The sequence below is a fragment of the Serinus canaria genome, chromosome 2 (genome assembly GCF_022539315.1).
Source record: "Serinus canaria isolate serCan28SL12 chromosome 2, serCan2020, whole genome shotgun sequence".
NCBI lineage: Eukaryota > Metazoa > Chordata > Aves > Passeriformes > Fringillidae > Serinus > Serinus canaria.
In genome coordinates this window covers 80,704,208-80,726,520 of record NC_066315.1, presented here as the reverse complement: position 1 = coordinate 80,726,520, position 22,313 = coordinate 80,704,208, and the positions used below count along the sequence as shown (strand labels likewise).

Genomic DNA, 22,313 nt, shown 5'->3' with positions numbered 1-22,313 from the left:
AAAATTCAGGTATCCTGAATCATTTCTAAGTGACAGCATGAAGCACTGCTTGAAGTGCAGAGGTAACAAGGATAAGCAAAGACTGTTTCAGTGTTGTCCCTTTCTGAAGATAGTCTTCAAGTCATTTGACAATATTATTGAAGCATAAAACTTATATAGCTTCAGGCCTAAATACCTATAACTTATAAAAAACTTTATAAACCTTCAAAACATATTAAAATTGAAATAGTAAAATGTAATGGCAAACATTAATGCAATGCAAAGACCACATATTTTAAAAACCCAGAGTATACAGGTGGAGGATGTCACGTTAGCATAACTTTATTTCTTGTACCTAGCTTTTCTGTTTTTAATTATTTAATACCAAAATTCCACTGAGTTGGGCTTTGTCAATCAAACTTGAATTTGTCATCAAATTCAGTTCTAACTTCCAGAATTCATTTTGTTCTTACTCAGAATACCACGGCTTAGCTTCAGTATGACAGTATAAGAGAAAACATCTCAAATCGTACTCCTCCTGAGTACAGGACATTCCTGATTATCAGCACATGTTCTGTTCTGTAAAAAATTCTGAATGTACTATAGATTTCCTGTGGGTAACACAAGGAAAGATTTAATCAAACTTTTCACAAGAGATCACAGCCACTAGGAGAGTAATTCAGACAAAATCACATTTTGCTTCACAAATAACTATTGTTATGAGATTTGAGATAGAGGAAGCAGCAACAGCTAGGAATCTAGGTGAAGATTTCCAGGTGCCTGGGGGGGGAAAAAAAAAGCAAACAAAAGACTATTTAAGACAAAAATGAGTGAAAATAGAAGTATTGCCTTTGTTAATTGCCTTCAGAAGGTATTCTGGAAGTTAACCTGGTCTCACTTTGGCCATGTCAAAGTCAAGTGTCTTGTCTAAGCCCACCATTGCTGTCTGCATTGCACACCATGGAAAGAATGCAGTATCTATCTCCAGAAGGTGAAATGCACCCATTATATCAGATGCTTTAATGGATCCCTCTTTTCTAAGGGAGCTGAAGTTCTCTTTGTAGACTACTATTGCGTCTAGACTTTGGTAGGATAAATTCAACCTAGAAGTATCAGGCAGCATCATACCTTGTGAAATATTTATCACTGGGTTAAAACATCATGTTTTCAATAAAATTATTACTGTTTATATATCAGATAATCTTACAGAGAGCCAGCATGTTTACTGTAGACATTTAATATGTTTCATGAGCACACATTGAAGCCTAGGGTAAAGTAATGTCTATACTCTGAATGCTGGATTGTACAGACAGTGCATTAAGACGTACAACAATGCACAGAATCTCTTTCAGTTTATTTGAAATAGCTGTCTCTCTCCTATCTGAGCACTACATGAAAACCCAGAGGCAGGGAACAAGATTTATTTTTCTTTCCACCTAATCAAACTTCAAATCAGAAAAGCATGAATACAGTCTGCAAATGCTACTGCTTACTTGATTGAGATAGAAATCTTACCACACTCAGGAGGAGTCTAGTGGGTTTCTGGCAAGAAGTTCTATCTCTAAGGTCAGACTGCAAAGAAAGTTTGCTTTGCTAGCATCTGACAGTGAAACATGATTCTGTTTTACACGGCGTGACTATAGTTGCACAGTGGGAGATTATAGGCAATGAGAAAATTTCTAACAAATGGCTCCTATCTGCAAGGAACAGAGAACTGATCTCTGCAGAACACATCTTTGGTAATGAGGTATGCCAGGCACTCTGTACCAGAATTAATCTTTCTGTAAAAGCCAGAAAATGGCTACAATTCAACATGGAGAAAATGAAAATAATGTTTCACAGCATCCAGGCTCTGGTCAGGTGGAAGTAAGTTATGATGTTTTCTTGCTATTGAGGTGAATGGTGAAGTTGTCTGCCATAATCCGTGGTTTCCCACTCTCATGACTTCCCTCTGTCCCAAAAGCTACAGCTACTCTACATGACTCTTAGGCATGTATTTTCTTCCAGTGAAATCAAGGAGCAATAGAATGGTGTTGTGTTGGCCCACATCTAAACCTGGGAGCAGGGAAGTGCTCCTGAATGCTTTCAGCTCCTGAATGTTGCAGTTTAGAGGCAGTCAGCAAGTTTCATCTCATAAGAAAATCAAAATGGTGCCTCCTCACCCCTCCCTCAATAAATGTTCCACTCCATACTGTTCTGACATCCATAATCAGAAAATGACTAAGCAAACAGTCTCAAAATAAAATGCGCTATTTTCACCAGAAGTGTATTGGTTAATGCAGCCACTTCGAACACCGATCGAGTTTCACCTTTCATTACAGAATAATTAAAGACTCACTGGCCAAAATGAATCAAAGAATGAGTGCAAATTAATGGCAAAGCCATAAGGGCACTCACTAGAAAGAACAGACAGATGTATAATAGTTTCTGCCTTGTCAAGTACTCAATAAAGAGTACTTAAATATTCAGTAGTTTTGGAATTAGTCAGCAAAAATCCTTCACCCAGATGAACATTTCTATTACTATGCAACAGGGTTGGGGTCATGCACATACATTTCTCCAGTGATGAATTATTTCCAAATGAATCAAAGCAGCAGCTTCAGCAAGATGCAACAAAAAAGTACAATGCCAGGAAATTCAGGAGTATTATGTTCAGAAAGAAAAAAAAAAAAAAAAAAGAAAGAAATCTTTATGCTAATCAGGCAAAAAATACACCTGAACCACCATCCCCGCCCCCATCCCTTGCACACTGAAAAAATGCTTTTATTTAACAAATTGTAGGTTTTGTTACTTCTGCCTATATTCTGCAGGAGTCAGATTATGCATCCATCTCCAGGAGAGGTTTTTATGATTATGACTTCAGAGCTGAGAGAGGTGTCTCCAAGTTTGTCATGCCAAGTTTGAATTTCTTGCAGCAGTGTGATCTATAACAAACTGGCTCTTCTCTGGTTTGCCCTACTGACCTCCTCTCTTGTCATGCCTTGGCTTTTGGATACTCCTTTCTTACATGCTGCCATTTCAGCTGCCAGACCAGATTATGCCTAGATTCTCCTGTAGCTTTACTTCTACTTGTGATAACTTTCCCAAGTCTGCACTATTTGATGAGAAAAATATTCTTTCTCATTTAATCTCGTGAAATTTTAAACATGTATCATCCATGTCTAAGTGCTAGAAGACAGCAAAAAGCAGCAGCACCACTTGAAGTCTCATTAAAGACAAGACAGGTCATACACCAGTCCTAGCAGTGAAAAATCTTTGCTCAAAAAAGTCTGAAATTTAGTTTGGATGAAAACAGAATAGAAGAAACACTTGTGACAAGAGTTGTTCCATGCCAAAATCTGCCTTGCTATCCAGACCTAAGTGAAACCTCAACATTTGACACTGTAGATGATCTGAAATGTGGATGACATAGAGCACAAAACTAAGTCTTATCTGGAATACCGTTGGTTTTGTTTTATGATTTCACACACTTCACTACTGTATATTTCTTCAAAAATTGCTAACATCCTGCCCCCTCCAAAAAGACACAGATGCCAAACGAAGCAATAAAGGTTTTGTACGGGAAGATGGGCGGGGGTGGGGGAGGGTGGGGGGGTGAAGGGGGGAGAGAATGGAACTTTCTAGCATTTTATTACAGAAGCCAACTCTGCAGCCTCCCCCGCTACCAAAACCTTGACATGTAAACTTAGTACAGGCAGGAGATTAAACTGACTTTCACAATACTTGCTCTGTCTGAAGAATACTGAGAATTAGAAAGTTCAGGGACTCAGAAACTGTTCTCTCTTTGTGGTCTTAGATAAGCCAAATGCCTTCAGTTATCCTTCTTTTTTTTAGCTAACCTGGGTCTTGTGAAGATACAAAAGGCTATGTAAGTGGAAAACAGGCCTAGAAATATAATAATACAAACACAATATTTTTAATTGTATTACTAAAATATAATACTTTAAAAGATTCACTGATATACAATTAAAATTAGATAATCAATGAAATTCATTAATAAAATTAGAATGACTGTCACAATTTCTCCTAGTTCTAATTTTTTTATAAAAAACTATGTATTACTGATAGGAAAAGAAGAAAATTCTGAAACAAAGTAATTCCAATTTGAAGTCATCTAAATTTGAAAAGATTTTGAAGGAGTTTGGTTTTCAGTCTCAGAAATAAACAGAACTTTCAATTACCAGCAAAAGCACAACATAAATTTTTATAAGAGAAATTATCCAGTTCATAAACTCCTTATTTATTTAAACACCCGTATGAATTTTACAGTTGTCAATTTCAAACTACTGAGCAGAATTTCTTCTTAGAACATTCCATATTCTGGAAATATGTCAATGTTGCACAAATTCACCCCTATTAAAAGCTCAGAGGAGTATAAGGGGTAACAGAATCTTACAAGATTAGGATTACTGTGAAGAGAATTAAATTAACCTGGTAAATCTCATAACTGGTGATGGAAGACGCTTGCTTAGTCTGAATGATGACGCTACATCCAGAGGAAATACAGGCTAGGCTCCCTGCTGGGATCCCTCTGCCCTCCTTTTCATGATCAGTTCTGTTACACACAACACCAGCAAGCAGAAACCTCCACTCTGTGCTGAGAATGGGACTGCAGGCATGTTACGAGCAGGGGGCAGGGAGAGCCCGCCTGGCTTTGCTCACCGTCTGTGGAGCACCCGCTGGAGCCGTCGCTGGAGCAGTAGCGCATCTCGATGCGCTGCCGCCCCACCTCCAGCAGGTTGGGGTCGGGCAGGCGCGCCTTGCAGGTGTATCGGAAACGCTGCTCGTAGTGACCTCCATTGTCTGAGATGTTCACCGGCGTCCAGGGGGTCCAAGGAGTTGTCTTCTTTAACTCTGGGCAGGCGTTGGTGTTACAAGGCTGATATTCCTGAAAGAAATAGGTCATCATAAACACAATCATCAAATATGACCTTAAAAACACCCAAGAAACACGTAGACAAAAAGACAACTCTTTTAAAAACATCTTTGGATACTTTTTCAACATTTCCAATAGCAACTTCCAAAAGTTCACTGATCATCAATGAACTTTTAATACCAGTCTCAAGCTGAAAGTGGTTTTTTCAGCTTCTATGCAAGCAAAGTATCACTCTGCTAAAAGCAGTAATACACCAGTACAAATTAGATATATCACATCCATAAAAACAGTAAATCAAACACTCTAAGTACCATAATCAAGCATATCCTTTATAAATTAATAGCCCCAAGTAAGGTGAAGCTAAATATGCTAAAGCTTTTAGATAAGAAGAATTCTAATAAACTGCAAGTACATGTCACAAACTGGCAAATGATTCCTTGGTAACATCTAGTGGCATATGAAAAAGCAAACTACTGCCCATTTTGTATATTGCTTACATACTTCAAAAGGGACAACAGATAAAATATGTTTTATATTACAGATTCTGGCTCACTGAGGTGCATGTTATTCATAGCTCCAGAATTGCTAAACCTCTCTTCAGAAGCAAATTCCCTGTGGAGTGATATTCACTAAACAGAACAGATGACATTTAGGAAACCAATGCAGAACTGCCAGTATTCTCACAAATGCAGACTTGTCAGTATTCTCAAACCCCACAATCTACGTTTTCTGATGATGATCATCAAGGTCTGTAGGTCCTGCCTATTCATTTTCCAGAACAAAATATACTTCATCTGATGCAAATTGTCTGTAAAATCTATGGATAAAATTAAACAACCACTGAATACCAGATTAAATTCACACTGACAAATTATTAAAGATGAAAAAAAGTAGGCATCAGTGTGAAAGCTTTTAATTTTCTCTCTACCTCTTGTCTGTTAGAGAGAGAGAGAAACTGAGCTCCTTCTGAAAAGGAGCCTACTAAAATTTGTAATTTCACTAAATAATAAAAAATAAGGAAATAATAGAAAAAATGAGTTTATCATATAGTACAACTTCCTTCTTCCATAACCTCTACCCCAGCTGATACCACCAAGTTCCAACAAGCAATAGATTACCTACTGCTCTCTTTCCCATGGTGATAATGTCCTTTTTATCTCATACTTCCCTCAGTCCACTACCTCTTCTCAAAGATAGTCTTACTTATGAAGATATCCAATTAGGTTTAGACCAATCACTTTCAACCCATGTAAAGCCTGTGTTGCCATTTCAAATCTAAAAGAAGCCTATTGTCTGAAAGCCTTCCTAATTTTTCTATCTGTTAGAGTTGGAAAAAAAAATCCCCAGAAATCCTTGTCCTAGTAACACAGCGGTACATGAGTGAATCCACCATTATGTTCAGGATTCTCAAGTTCTGAGGCCACAGGGATCTGTGACAACCTTGTGCTTCCACAGTTTTGTGTTACTTCATATATAAAGATCTCTTGGACCAAAGGCTTCAGCTGGACTACTCTTGTTCCCTCCTGAGGGTTGTGCAAAGTCCTTTCCTACCTTAAAACCTTTTGATCACTTCTATGGAGACTACAAATCATACTCAGGCACCATTTAGGGAAGATGATCAATCCAAGTGTCAGCCTGGTCTGGTTTCTGATTCAGAAGACAGCAAAGAACAAGCAAATTATCTTCTTCCAGGTACAACAGGGGAAGTAATTTCTCCATGCCTCCTCAGGAGTCAACTCTTTAAATCAGGTATGTTTTAGACTTAGGACAGAACAAGCATGACTGTCCCCCTTGCAGCACATGAACTGTAAATAAAGAAATAACTAAATCTGCCATTCCCTCTCCTTTTTTCTTTTATTTTTTTTTTAAGATGTCTAGCAGTGATGAGTCTATCACCTCCCCGGATGAGCTGTTCTGCTATTTAGTAATCTGCAAAGCTAACAAATTGCAAGTTAATACGAGGCTGCATTTTCCCCTTAATTTAATTTTCCAGTCACTGAATTTTGCCGTGCCTTTATCAATGATGCTGAGAGTGTTTCTTGTCCCAAACCTACAAAAAAATGTTCATGCCCTGGTACCCATACGTAATGATAAACTAAGCTCAACTTGTTAAACCTACACAGGATTTAAAACCTGATCTCCAGGTCCTGTGCACCCCAATGTCTTCTATTTGTCCTATTTCGTCATTTTCCTTAAGACTGGACACCAAAATTGGACTTGGCATTCTAGAAGCAATCTTATCAATACAGCATGCAAAAGCAATCATCACCCCATTCGCCTGACAGTCTGACTTTAATATGCACATTATTGCATTAGAGCTTTTTCCTTCCACAAGATAGTAGAAAGAGTCTAAGTAGACCCAATTATCTTTGATAACCTGTCCTTTTCTAAATCACAGCTTAACAACTACCTATAGATTTTTATCCTTCACAAGAGTCTGGTAGTATTTGGCAATATTAAAATATGCTTTATTAGCTTCTGCAATTATCTAACATATTATTTACTACCTCACCAATCTCTGTCCTGCTCAAGCTGTACTGAAAATGTCTTATATCACTGTCTAGACTGTTGATAAAAATGTTAAGTGCTATTGACCCAATAACTGATTTCAGGCAGACTCTGCTAGACACAGTAATTTATATCTGCCCATTGACACCACATTTTTCAATTTGTCAATGAACCAGCTTTTAATCCATTTAACATTTGTCACATATTTCAGTTTTCTAAATCAAATTATTTTCTGCTGCAAAGGTAAATGTCTTGGAAGAGGAGATGTGCTATATTACTTTCAAACATTTTGAATCTCAAACTCTTCTTTATTAGTAAGTAAGCAGGAAAAAATCAACCAGTATAGTAGCTACTACTCTGTTTATTTCAATACAGTCACAATAGTCTAAAAGTTTCAGTTCCTTATTTGCTATTGATTTTTTTTTACTGATATTTTTCAGTCAAAACCAAAAGCTGCTAGAAATATGAGGGTTTTCTTTCTTAGACATGGCATGGAAACGTAAGGGTCATGTAAAGCAGAATATGTGAGGTATGTAATGAGCCCTTTGTCAAATAAATATAGCTACTAGAGGAAGAAGGTAATTTAGTGGCAATATATTGAAGGTTGTTTTGCTAACTCACTTCTGAGATGAACACATCAGCTCCCTCGCTCCTAGAAAGACAGACTGCCAGTGTTCACTATGCTTCAGGACGTGCAGCCCCTTCACACACCCTGACAGAAAGCATTCTCCTATGCTGTTACCAGCATAGAAAAAAAGATGTTCCTGAAGAGTGTCTGTGAAGACCATTTGTTAGTTTTTCCTTTCCTCTTGCTTGCTACATAGCTTCCATGAAAGTTTGAGTGCTGTCATGCTTATCTATTCAACCACTGGATAATAACCACGACAGGCTCAGAAATCTGAGGAAACAAAAGTACATGTACTTTAACTGGAGAATATTTACAGCAGTAAATAATCTCTCCAAGAGAAAATTCAGAGGACTATTGCCAGAATGGATGACTCCTTGGAGTTCTGGCACTGATAATGACCTGGCAGAGCCCCCTGGCTTCTCTCACAGACAGCGAGTGCTGCACTGCTCTGCTGACTACCACGTCTGCCACGGAGGAATCAAAAACTACACGGTGCTCGTTGAGAGCATCGATGTGATCTGATGCTGAAAACTCTGGTAAAAACAGAAAAATGAACTTGCTCTGAATTGCCTCAGATGTGGAAGTGAGGAAAAGGGGGAGAGAAAAGCCATAGTTCAGATTACACATGGATATATTAAGTGCTGCTAGCATGAAGACATAGTCTAACAGGAAAGATTTGAGAGGGAAGAGAGAGGGAATATGGAAACTGATACCTCTTCTTGGTTTATCCTCCTCTTATCACCTTGCCCAATGCTTGAGTGATTTACCCAAGAGGGATTTCTAGAATGTGGCCCTCTCCAAAGCAATTTTACCAGCTAGAAACATGGGCACATTAATCAACCATATGTAAGTCTCAGATAAATAAAAGTCTCAGATGAAACTGAGGTCTCATCTCAGTGGTAAGACAGAGCTAGAAAAGCAGTGAGGCACTTTGCTTCAATAGTGCTGCGGAGAGGAACTGAGACAGCAGCTGCCAAACTCCACCTCTGACATTCCACATGGACTGAAGGGAGAGATGGGGTCAAGCACTCCTGGGGGATTCTCTAGGTACTCAGAGAAACACTTCAGGGGCTCAAGTGATGGATTATGCACATTAGTCCTTAGGGTACGCTTGTGGACTCAGAGCAATAATTACTTGAGACCATTTACAGGCTCCAAAAATATCATTGCAATAGTTGAAGCTTAACCACATTCTCAAAGTTCTCTTTGCAAATTGTTCTAAAACTTGTGGTCTAATTCACCATATTGTGGCTTTTAGTTTAGATTGGATTTAGCCAGCGGAGACAGATGAATTTAGGTATGGCTATACCTGGAAAAGGTGTGGTAAGAGTTGTAAGACTAAATTTTAGGGTGCAACTCAATTTGCAGGTTTTTGGAGATCACTGGAAATTTTACATGAAATACTCAAATAAATACATGCCTCACAAAATACATGTCTGTGAAAATTATATATTTAAATAAAAAATTATCATGAAGAATACTGGTGGCAATATGAGAAAAGGCATCATAAATTAAAATGATTATTTGGAATCATAATATATTTGGAATCATTGCTAATGATTATGCTATTAAGCAGCTACCTTGCTCCTGTCCTTAAATAGCATTCCCTAGTATTTTTGCAAAATGGAAAAAAATATTAATACCATGTTTTTAACCAAGATTTATTTAGCATTATTTCGTTATATTATTTTGAAAAGGACAAATAAAATGTAATTTCAAACTAGAGGAGACTATTGTTAAATAACACTGAACAAAACAACAAAACTCCCTGTTTTCTCCTGGAGGACATGTAACTGACTAATTTTTTTATGCCTTTGCATGGCTACTTCAGTCAAATTCCTAAAGATTTTGAGAATCTCTGAGACTTTTACTCCTAGTTTCAGTTTGATTTTAATTAACCAAAAAGCATGATACTCTGATATCTCCTTAAAAAAACTAGACCAAAATAATATCTACATTTGAAGTAAATTCTTTTTTTTCATTAGAACCAGAATTCAGATAGAGAGCTCTATTCCCATTTATATGTTCCTATTATGGAGGGATTTCTCCTAACAAGTTCTTATTTCTTTGATGCATGTAGTATGTCTATGTGGAATGCGCTTCTGTAGCACTCATGTCTGTTTTTGTTTCTCACCTGTAAGTGTGACAGACAAAGCAGCTAAATCAACACTGACAGTGCATTTAAATATTTTCAGTCCAAGAGTTATCTTTTATTATTTTTCTTTCAATATATTTTATTAGTTCTGAAATATTTTTTGAATCATCAAACATTCCATTGGTTAAAAAATAGTTAGAAATTTCTGCTTTTTGTTCCATCAGGATAAAATTCAATTCAGCTAGCCCAAAGTCATTCTTCAGGTATAAAGACACTGGTAGAAAAGAGTGTTCCAGGTCCAAAAATCAAATGGTGTAGAATGTCTGTCACCTGAGACAAGACAGGGTTGCAAGGTATGAGAACCTCAGTCTCTCAGCCACCCCTCAGTCCCTGAGTTTGCCACAGCAATACATAGTTAAAAGAAAGGATAGCTCTCACATGCAAGCAAAACAAAGGCCAAACTGAATGCAACAGGGCTGTAAAACTCCAGAGAAAAACAGTGCCCACATAGAGGGGGCCTTGTTTACATGTCAAAATGTAAGTTCCCTGAAGAGCTAACACACCCTCTCTCTCCCCAGGAACCAAAAGATACATAAAATTTATCTTCCCGTGATTAAAAAACACCCACAAAAAAATCACTTAACTGAACTTTAAAAAAGAAATCGTTCATTTATTTTTACTACAGAAATGTAAAGTCTTGTCTATTTAAAGAGGCATTTTTTAAGCTGAAACAAACAAAAGACAATATTTCTACTTATTTAACAGTTTAAAAAGTCAGGTTCTTCAACCAAGTAGCAGTAGATATACCTTAGTTGAGTGTAACTGTGCTGCTATAATACTACTCCAAAAGCACGACACGAAAGAAAACTCAAACTCCATTAATTTCAATCCACTAAACAAAACATCTTCTACCCTGCAAATTTCACTGCTATACTTGGAAAACAAACCCTAAAAGAATTTCTGAGATCCCTATTGTGTTTTAACCCCACTTAGACATCCTTAGGGAGTTTGTAGGCAGTGTTTTAGCTTCAGTTGACATCCATAGGAGGAGTTCTACTGGTTCCAGTGGAACCAGGACTGCAGAGACCATTGCTCACTGCAGATGCAATCCTGCAGCAATGTGAAGTAAGGGTAGCAGGTGGTGTCCAGAATGGATTTTAAAAATATTTTGATGGAGGAAGGGAAATAAGTTTCTTCTGAATCAAAAAGAAGTGGGTTTTGGCTGCAAATGCTGACTACACACAACTTTTTGTTTCCATTTTGTGTACTTTAAAGAAAATAATTTGAAAAATCCCCATTGGTGTAAAGGGCAATTTAAAAGGAATTAAAGGCTGCATTTGGATCCCTTTTCCCTGGAGGAGTTCAAGGCCCTGTGGGCAGGTCAGGGGATTAGGACAGTTCAGGACTCAAATCCTTCCTGTATTCAATATCACTCATTTTACTTCGATAAGGGAAGTTCTTACTTTCATCACCTCTTCATAAACCCATCAGGTTTTGGAGTGAAAAAAGCCACCACTTTCCTTTTTCTACCAGCCATTTTTGTAACTCCCCACTTGAAAGCTACACTTTATGTGAAACACATCAAACTTTTCTGAAGGAAATTGCTACTACCGAAAAATTGCTACTTTAGACTGGTGCAAAGAAAAGAAGTAGAAGATATTTCTGACTGGATGAAAACAGAACACACAGGACCATAAATAATCATGGCTGTAAGGTTGAAGTGATTGTCCTCCTAAAAATGACTGAGCAACATCATGAGAAGTAGATGGTGAAATATAAATATCATTAAAGGTAAATGATGTGTTACTTGTAAATGAATCAAAATTGAACTTTTCATCTTTTAAAATCAGCATGTAAATAGCAGCCTTGAAATACATCTTTATAAATTTGATTATAAAGAGAGAGAATTCAATTTTACCTTTAAAATTAGGAATGTGCCATTTGAAAAGACCAGGAAAAGGGATGTAGCTTCCCTGATCCCTCAGTACTTCAGAAGTGGGGAAAAAGAGGTTGTTTAAAATTCCATTTTGGGAGGTATGATCAGTGCATGGGGAAAAAGTGAGTTCCTGCAGCTCAAGGAGTTACTGCTCAGCTGGGCCATGCTAACAATCTGTGCATGTGGCTTCATTCGTTACAAATGCAAATGCAAAAGAAGGAGGATTAATTCAGATGGAAAATGGGTGGCTTCTTTTGCTATAATAACTCAATTGTTTGCAATTAGTTTCAAAATACTCTTACTGAGAAGCTTAACATTTTTAATGTAGGCCCTATAATTCCTGACACAAATCTTCTAAATTGCTAAGCACTTATTATTAACTAAAAATATATTTTTTAAACTGCTGGAAATCATGACTATCCAAGTACTTATCAACTGAGAGTAAGACTTTTAGGAGCTAATCCAGTAGTCAAAAAGACATAAAAAGGCTATCAACTCATCAGTTTTAGAGAGTGCTGTTTCATAATCACTACAAATCTGTTAGCACCAATAAATTACCTTCATCTCATGTTTTCCTTCATGTAGGTTTCTAGAAGGACAAAGAGAGCTATGTTCTTCTTGCAAAAGGATATCCCTAACGACACATTTTTAAACACCAAAAGTGGAAGAAAATTTGGAATTTCAGTTTCCACAGGCAACACCAGAGTTACTTGGCTACTTTGTGACCTGGAAAAAGTTTGGTTCTTAGGTACCTGATGCTTAGATTGACCCAATGCTAGCTTCAATATTAGTCAACGTGGCAACATGGCTCCTTTTTTAACAAGGCAGTTTCAAATTAGGCACAGCCATAAGGTAGCTCTTGAAAGGTACATACTGAGGACACATTTACTTCCATAATTTTTAAATGTGAAAAATCAACTGTGTGAAAATCTTGCTGCCAAGTAATGCAGAAAATTAGAACAGTCATTATGATTTTATATCCATCCAGAGATCCCTCTTTCAGATACTTACTAATTTATCCTCAATCATTCATTATATAATCAGTGCAGCCTTATATTAAAAGTAATGCTTTTGCCAGCCTACAGTTCACCATGGATCTTGTTTTCTACGAGACAATCATCAAAACTGACCTGACAGTGTGAAAGTATTAGCTGCTTATGCAATCCTTTAGACAACAAGCATTCAATTGCAGCTCATTTACTGTTTTTTGGGGGTTTTCCCACATTAGTTATAAAGATTAATAAATTGTGTTTTATAAAAACTGGAAGCCAAATTTGAGAAAACTAATTCTGGGAAGAGCTGCAGCCTGGTTTTGCTCTGAAAAGATGATTATTGTAATATTCTTACTATATTTTTCACTTAAAGGATGGCTTAAATGACAGACCAATCACTGGAGGGAGAAATCCAATAATGTCTCTCCTGAGATAACAGTTAAAAATGATAGAGCAGTTACTAAAAAACAAAAGTGTAAGTGATGGAAATGATAGAAAGTGAACAGATGAGGAGCCACGAACTTTAGTTCAGAGCTGCCACTCCAAACCTAGGAGCTGCAGTGAAAAGCAGAACTGCTTGCTGAAATGTGTTAAACTGTGAAAGTATTTAAACCCATTGGAAATTGATTTAGACACACAAAGACACCGGTTCAGAGATTTTGATCACTGCACTTTCTGATGAGGTGGCAGAAAGGCTGTGATCTGCACTTCTGAATATGAAGTCACTTAGTAAGGGATCTGAGTATGGACTTGGAAGCCCAGTGAATATTGCAAAATACACCTGCCAGATCCATCCAGCCCCAGATGGTTTTTATCTCATCTTCAAAAATGCCAAATACCAGAAAGTTCCAATCATCTACTCAGAGGAAATTCAAAGATGGAAAGTTAATGTGCATGTAAAAATCCATATCTTCACAGCTCAAAGGCCACTCCTCTGTGTATGACTGAAAGGAGAGAAACAAGCACATCTCCCATTCCCCACATCCTTTAAAGCAATGTTGAGACTGGGCACCACCTATGGCAAATAGGTATGGAAGGCAGATTTTAAAAAATCCATTATGCTATAAACATCTTTTTCAGGCCTTGACCAAGGCCTGTGGAAGCAAACTTAACCAAAAAAAAGGAATTAAGCACAATTTAATGCGTTATCATAGCACAAACATCTGCCTTTCCCCAGGGCAGAAGTTACAGCTGAGCTGACAGATGTGACTGTGTGCCCACACCTCAATCACTGCTGTTACAGTCAAGTAGATAAACATAAAATCATCTTCAGTTATAGCTTGTAATCACTTGGACAAGGAAGCCCTGCAACCAAAAAGCCAACATATTTGTTTCTGCCAGCTCTGCAATGGGAAAACATGACCTTTACTAAAAGGGGACACCTGAGCTAGTTAAATTGCAGTAGCAAACATCAGTTTAACTCATGTGTTAGGGCCCCTGGATATGTGGGGGAAAAAAAAACACCACAAAAAGTAAAGGACAATCAAAATAATAGCATAAAATTTTACAAGTTGCTGCTTGAAAAGCAGAAACATAGAAACAGATATTTGAAAACTATGCCTCTAGTTGTGATAATAAATGTAAATTCAAATTACATCCAAATTTTCACATTTGTGCCTAACATGCTCAGGAAGTGAAACTGCAAAGACAATTGTCTCTCATTTTCTCATGAGTGGGTATTAATTTCTCAAATCATGTCCATTTAACACTGGATTCAGTTTCCCAAATGTATGGCTCTGTTGCCATTTGAAATGCCATGGTTTATCTCACCTAGCTCCCAAATTTTTCTAAAAGCATATGGGTCTCTCACATGGCCTCTGACGTATCTTCACTGCAACTTTCACCCAGAAGTTCACACCCCCTATAGCTTCCCAGAAGACACACATGGCTCTGTTTAGGCAAATCTGCATCCTGCCTTTGTATCCACCAGTGGTGCCTGTCATTTGTCAGAATCACATCAGAACTGAACCTCCTGTTTCACATTTTCAATTTAATTTGTGTCAATCGAAACACCTCCCTATAAATCAATTTCTCTCATGCAACACTCTTTCTTTTTAGACATTTTAACGCTCTTGGTTTTATATAAAGTTTATTTACAAAGCTTTTAATTTGTCTATGCTTTATTTTTGAAGCTCTGTGTCTGCAAAGAAAACACTTTTTGATCTTCAGCCAATTCCTGGTAAGACAGATGTTTCTGGGGGGGGAAAAAATGCACTACTCGTATGCTGACTTTATATTATGCTCTGTTTCCACTATGAGGAAGATACAGCAAAAATAACTGTGGGCTTCCTTTGCACCTCCTCAAATAGGAGCTGTTGTGTAGATGGCACGACCCTGGCATAAACCAGATCAGGTTTTATTTGACAATAGCCTGTGTGCTTCAGCTCAGGATTTCTGAACACTATGCTCTGCTGCTCTGGGGAAATTCCTTAGGATTAAAGCTCTTTCATTTTACACCTTGCTTGATGTCTCAGCAGAAAGGCTAAGCACTGTATAGGGGCAAGGTGGTACTGCTAAAGACACTGAAGCCAGAAAGTTAATGAAGAAAACAAAAGGAGGAGATTACAGACTGCAAAAAAATCATAGGGAAGAAAATGCTGAGGTAATGAAAATAAACTGACCAGGAACAGAGTCTGGTTTCCTGATAAAATTAAATCAAAGCACAGTTCAAAGGGAGTATTATATGAGTTTCAACAAGTTGGAGATATAACAATATATATTTTCTTAACACAATACTCATAAAGGCTCTTAAAGAAGGACTTTGCTACTTATTGTACACACAGGATCCTTAGGATTCACTTTATACACAGCTACGCTCATCTCAAGTCTTGTTGCAAATCAAATTTCTGCATGCCAGCTCTGTCCCATTTCTTGACATAACATTCACATAAACCCATTTATGAGAGGAAGAAAAAAAGGAGATGAGAAAGGATTGATTCACACTGCAGTGATCAAATTGGGCAGAAAAAACTCCCAGTTTGTCAGTGAAAATGACAAAATATCCACTAAAATTTTTCACTTCAACATACCAGAAAAAGGACATAAATAGCTAAAAACGACAAGAGTTGAGTTACATGCCAGAGATTGGAAAATTTGACTGTGGCATATGCCTCTGGGATGCTGAGGCTGCAGACTGCTGTTGGGTAGTTAGGAATGCTGTGCTTGCTTATCAAAGCAATATGCAAACAAACCCACACTAACTTATTGGAAAAGAGGGATGGGTAATACATGATGTTGTATTTCTAATATTCCTAGCAATGTGGAGAGGACTTACTGCCTGTAACTATGGCTGGAATACACAAGTGAAACTCATGTGACAGATTATTAGCTCAAGGTCAGGATGGGTGCCCTGCATTTACACAGTAGGCTGTATAACACAGGCTTCATTTTGACAGGTCTGTAAGCATACCGTCAACTCTTTGTCATTTTCAGGACAATGACATTAACAGCTGGAAAATAAAAGTGTTAGTGGTATATTTCCTAAAAAAGGCAACTTGCTCTGTGTATTTTGTATTCATACTGCGATTTTAAATTTGAAATGTCTGGCCATTAATAAACATTCTGGCCTACCAAATAAAACTTTCAAGGTAAGTTTGATGAGAACTATGCTGCTGGAGCAGTCTATCCCCAAAGGACTGCACTCTCTGGAAGGGACCCATGGTGGAGCAGAGCTTTAAGAACTGCAGCTTGTGGGAAGGACTGGAGCTGACTGAGTTAATGAAGAACAGTCTCATGTGGGAGGGACCCCATGCAGGAGCAGGGGAGGACTCAGGAGTTTTACCCCTGTGGAGGAAGGAGCAGCAGAGATGATGTGTGATGACCCTCAGCCTCCAGGCTTACAAAGTTTAGCCTGGAAACAAGAGAGAAGTGTGGGAAAGGTTCTTTTATGATTTGGTTTTAAATCTCATTACCTTACTCTGATTTGACTGGTAATAAAATAAAATAAACTGATTTCCCCAGTCAAGTCTGTTTTGCCCATGACAGGCAACCTAGTAAGAGATCTCTCCCTGTTCTGACCTTAGCCCAAGAGCCTCTTATTATATTTTCTCTTGCCTGCCAGGATGAGGAGGAGAGCAACAGAGCAGCCTTGGCATCCAGCAAGCCTCAATGCAAGACATGACAGGGGTGCAAAGGTAGCCTGAAGTTGTACATAAGCAAAGAAAAAATTATAGCTAAAGATTTTTGTGTTGAGGGTTTTTTTCCCCAATTGGACAAGTCAGTAAAGCATCCTTCTTTCTCTCTGACAGCCTTCTCTGATACTCAGGAATTTGTCACCAAAATACAGAAATTCACAGGGGAAGAAGTCTTTCTTCTAGATGCTCAAAGACAAGGCAACACCAGTAAGACCAGAAAAGGCAGAAAATGGGCCAAAATAGGCAGGACAGGCAGTCTGTTTTGTTTCTTATTTTTCCTTAAGAAGCCTAGGAAAAGATCCTTAAAGGGGAAAAAAAAAGAAAAAAAAGAAAAGCAATAAAGGTAATGACACTGAGATATTTGCATACCCACAAGAAGTTCTTAATATGACTACATAAAATAAAAGCAGTTACAGCTAAGTAAGTGCCATTGATAAGAAAATGCAGGTATTTGGTAGGAATTTGGGGATGAAAGTGTGAGGAATGCAAGGAGTGCCTGGGTTCCCAAAGGAGAGGGAAAGAAGATGACAGAATAGAATTTTCAATAATCTTCATGCAGATAAAATTCTCACAAATCCTCAAAGGGGAGGCTTGAATGCGGCTTTCTAAATGCTAATTCACCTACTTATACTGTTGCAATTTTAAAACAGCACAAGAAATGGTATAATTCATAAATGTGTTTATACGGGACTTAAGTTTTGGTCACAGATTCCAGTACATCTTCAAACAGCGGTTTCTTATCAAGATGTGGCTGTTTTAGTAAATATTTTAGTATCAGTGATGATGAGGTACAAAAGTAATCACTCTGCAGACACTGAATGACACGTGAACTCTCTGTCTTAAGGGATCCCAGCCCTCTATGAAACCCAAGCCATTCAACCCAGGTACTTTTGTACCAGAGAGAGGCATGAGAGAGATGCCTCAAAGGATTTCAGGAGGCAGGAGCTGTACATGTAAATTTACTAAGGATTCGTTTAAGGTATACCAAATCATGCATCATCACCCAGCTTTCTTACTCTTAACGTCAAGGTTTGCTCGGACAAATTGTTTCGACAGATGCTTTTTTTGGAACAGAGCTTTTTTACTTTTCCTTTTTCTTTCTTTTATATTTCATACAAGCAAAACATATTATTGTAGCCTTTTTGCCACCTAAGATTGCCTCTCTGTCTCTCTATGTTTAGACAAGTCTGTGAGAAGTCACAACTTTGAAGTTTGTTCCTTGAACTCTAGTAGATATAACTTAGAAACAACTTCTTAAATTTTGGATATATTTTTAAAATCTCATGACAAAGAAAAAAAGTTCATGTGATAACTTTGCAGGATGACAAAGAAACTATCTGATTTCACAAATTAGAAAGTTCTCTATCTGTGTCCTTTGAAAGAAACTACAGCAGGTGCAACAGGTTAATTTTTTGGTTTTAAACAAAGATGCCAGATAGAATCAGTCCAATGTGTCAGGGTCCTTTCCCACTCAGGAGCAAAAAGACATTTCATTTTGTATGTGTGAATGCTCCAAAGAGCATTTAGCTAGCACTTGAACACAGGACCTGCAAACATGGCTGGTCACATCTCTCAAAGACACAAAACATTACAGAAAATGCAATTTTCTTTTTGTGAGATTAAATGACATTAAACCCTAAGAAAATTTAAATCATTCAGTATTTCAAGTCAAATGAAAATAGCATCCTCAAATACTTTACATGCCCATCACTCCTATCAATTTAGCCTCAGAAAACAATTCTTAGCACGGGAGGAAACAGTGAGATACAAGAACAACATCTTCTGCTTCAATAGTACTAAATGTGATTATTACACCCTAAGGTTAGGATTTTTTCTGAAGAGATCCTTTCTTCTAGCAGGAAGGACAAGTGGGTGCAGAGATTGCTTGCCTTTCTAACAAGCAAAGCAATTCCTTGGTAGAGAGTCACATGGATTTATATTATGCCAACTTCAGATTTCCTTGAGACTCCTTTAATGAGGTCCCACGAGCCCCTTTCATACACTGAAGAATATTAATTAAAAAAAAATCATTTTAGGCACAGGAGCTTAAGAAAAGCAATGAGAAGGAGATCTGTGTATTTTATATCTACTTTAATTGAGTAATAAACAGTAGCATCTGGCTCAGAGGAGCTTTTGATCAGAATAGCAACATGTAGTTTAGTTAAGATTATGTAGTTTTATCAGTACACTGTATCATCTTCTTTCTGGCAAAGTGAAAACAAACGTGGGCCTCCCTGGCATCACACCCAGTGAGATACGAGCATGAAACAGTTGCATTTGATCAAGGGAGTCTCCTACTAATCAGCAGTTAAATGAAAATGCCCAATGTTTGTTAGCAGGATCAAAAACCCCAGATGCATCTTTATTAGCCCACAGGATAAGGCTACTAGCCTAGCAATAAGAATCAAAAGCTCATGACATAAGTGATTTATTCCAGTGGATGTGAAGTCTCCTGCATAAAATCCAGGGACAGCTATCCCAATCCTTAGCTGAAATGGTGTTTCTGAAACATTGATGTCGTTATGAAGGGATTTGGGTTTGAAAATCCAATGTTTTGGGTTTTTTTCATGGGTATGGGAAGTGCCATTAAATTGTTTGAGGAGCCCCTCTTGCATTCCAGCATGAATGGTCCACCTAAAAACCTGAAACCTAAGCATAAGTAACCCACTAACTTGCCTCCTGGCTTTGTGGCTCAGTAAATAGGGACTAAGTGCTGGTTGTACCAGGCACTGGCTGTGCATCGAGCTAACAAGACAGGCTAAAGGACCTGCTGGGCTGTGCCTGAGCTTCTGCTGGTTTGCCTGAAGATTTGTTTTTGCAAGCAACAGCTATTGTCTAATTACCAGATCTCTATTACCTCCTCTGTTTTAACTTTTCATCAGCTCTGTTATAATTGTGACATGTAATGTCCACACCCATATATATTTTGTAACTAATGGGCATTTGTAACACGTAGTTACTGAGAGCCGAGTGACCCATTAGACCCCCTGGATAAAACACAGCACAGAGGAAGCTTTGAAAGAACTGGCAAGGAGCAACACCTGGAGCCCAAGGGCTATAAACATCAGTCAGTCAGGCCATTCTTCTCAAGCCTTGGGGAAGCAGAGAGAACAAAGAGCAAGCACCCAGCATATGTAAGACACACGTTACACAGCAAATTCAGCTGCAATATGGACTTGCAAATCAACAACTAATAAGCAAGCCGTGAAGCCTCTTAACAAACACAAAAAAGTTCCCAACCACATCCTAAACGGAGAAAAAAGAAATCATAAATATCAATGTCATACTTCTGGCCAAGGGCTCAGTATGCTGTCCAGTTGCTGTAAATCCACTCCCAGACTGAAACCAACAACCCCCACATCAAGGGCCAGTGGGAGGGCCAGCCTAGCACCACAGAAAAGCAGAGACTAAAAAGTCTGTGTATTTATGTCACCAGGACATAATTTAAACTACTTGATAAGGCTGTTATAAATGTAAGAAACATTAGGACTGTAATCAGACTAAGGTTAAATTATTGGCTTCACATAAATGCTGTATTCTTTTTTGCCTCTAACAACATTTTAAGTGCTAGTAAATAGGTGGGAGTCCAAGCAATCTGTTCTTTACTGCAACCAATTTCTTATACTTCTCAGTTAAGAATATTTTCAAATATTCATGTGCAACTATAACTCTGTTATTGTTCCTAGATCCTGTATTGAAATGATTGAGTTTACAACTTCATAATTTCCTTAAATGTAAACAAATAAATCAATCATGTTTCTTAGATGTAATTGTGATGAAGTCTTTACCAATACCAACCAACATATATGAAACTTATTTACCACTGGTATCTTTGAATTCAAAACTTCAAGACAAGAAAATGTGAAACAAAAACCCAGAAGTTCTATATCTAAGCTGTCTTTGTAATCAAGTGATATCAGCAAAGATCTATGAATGCCAGGGCCTGATTGTGATTATACAGTAATTATACTCATCTGATATAGAGGGTGCAAATAGGACTGTAAAATGGAAATCTCTTTAGAATGGAGCCTCAGGAAAATCATGAGAACTACTGAAAAGGTTTAAAACTTGCTTCTGAGTATATGGATGCTTTCGCAACAGCGTAGGAATTGTTTGAGGCAGAAACTGAAATTCAAAATTTCTGTTTTATGTGCTGTAATTTTTTTCCATAGAACTTCAAACTTCCATTTTCATACCCTTTTCAAAAAAGAATCAGACTTCTCATTGATAGCATGATACTTCAATGTTGGAGCGGGAAAAAAGTGACAGAAACGAATCTCATCAGCATCAAGTCACAGAGAATATTGTAAATCAAAATGAAGTTCTGAGCATGAAGCCTTAATCAGGTACAGCTACTCTCTCATATGCAGGGCAGCCAGCCCTTAGATCAGCAGAGGTGGGAGGGAAAGTTTTTCTCCAACATTTCAAATCCCATCAAAGGCTTAGGAGGTAGTGAGTAAAAAAATAGTTTCCCCTTTCTTTTTTATTTTTCTTCTCTTCTGAAAGGAGTGAAATTATTTACTTCATTTGCTACATTGTTAAGATCTAGCATGTAATAGTTTTTAGCAACCAAAAAAACTGCCCACAGATTTAAGAATTCTAGGTAGTGGGAAGAGGAGAACAGTAATAAAGGTTCTGGCACAATTCAGCTCTGATTTCCTTAGTTCAGGACTTTACTGTGACATAGGCAAGTGGTGAATTGTGAATTTGCAGGATGTGTTAATATTTACACTGCATTCATCATACACTATCATTTTTTTCACTTATTTCTCCCTCACCAATACATATTTTCAAGATTTATTTGTAATTTTGAAACCATTTAAAGGATGAGTTGAATTTAAAAAAAAAGTGTTGAGAATTCTTTCCTCAAAATTTGCAATATGTGTTCACTAATTACAGTAATTTAAATCCTTATATGAGTACTATCTGTCCTAGACACAATGTAAGTGTAAGAAAATAGAGACATAATAAAAATTCAAAAATTCAGGAAGATGCTCTTCCACGCAACAGGCATTGCAGTTACTGCTGTCTGGTTCCTGATCTGAAAACAACAGCAGTGTTTTTAAACAAGCTCTTTAAGATAAATATTTGTGTTTTCTAATGTGTTGTGGGGGTTTCTTTGGTGGTTTTTTTTTTTTTTTTTTGTTCAATCTGTGTGACCTGGAA

At 37.6% G+C, this 22,313-nt stretch overlaps 1 protein-coding gene across 6 annotated transcripts in view; it reads right to left on the bottom strand.

Annotated features, from left to right (window-relative positions):
* Nucleotides 1–22,313, bottom strand: part of SEMA5A (semaphorin 5A) — a 314,081-nt gene that overhangs the window by 30,087 nt on the left and 261,681 nt on the right. For all 6 annotated transcript variants that reach the window (XM_030230394.2, XM_030230426.2, XM_018907145.3 and 3 more), the window contains one exon: nt 4,642–4,867. In XM_030230394.2, the coding sequence (XP_030086254.1) occupies nt 4,642–4,867 (226 nt within the window). The remainder of the gene's footprint in view (nt 1–4,641; nt 4,868–22,313) is intronic.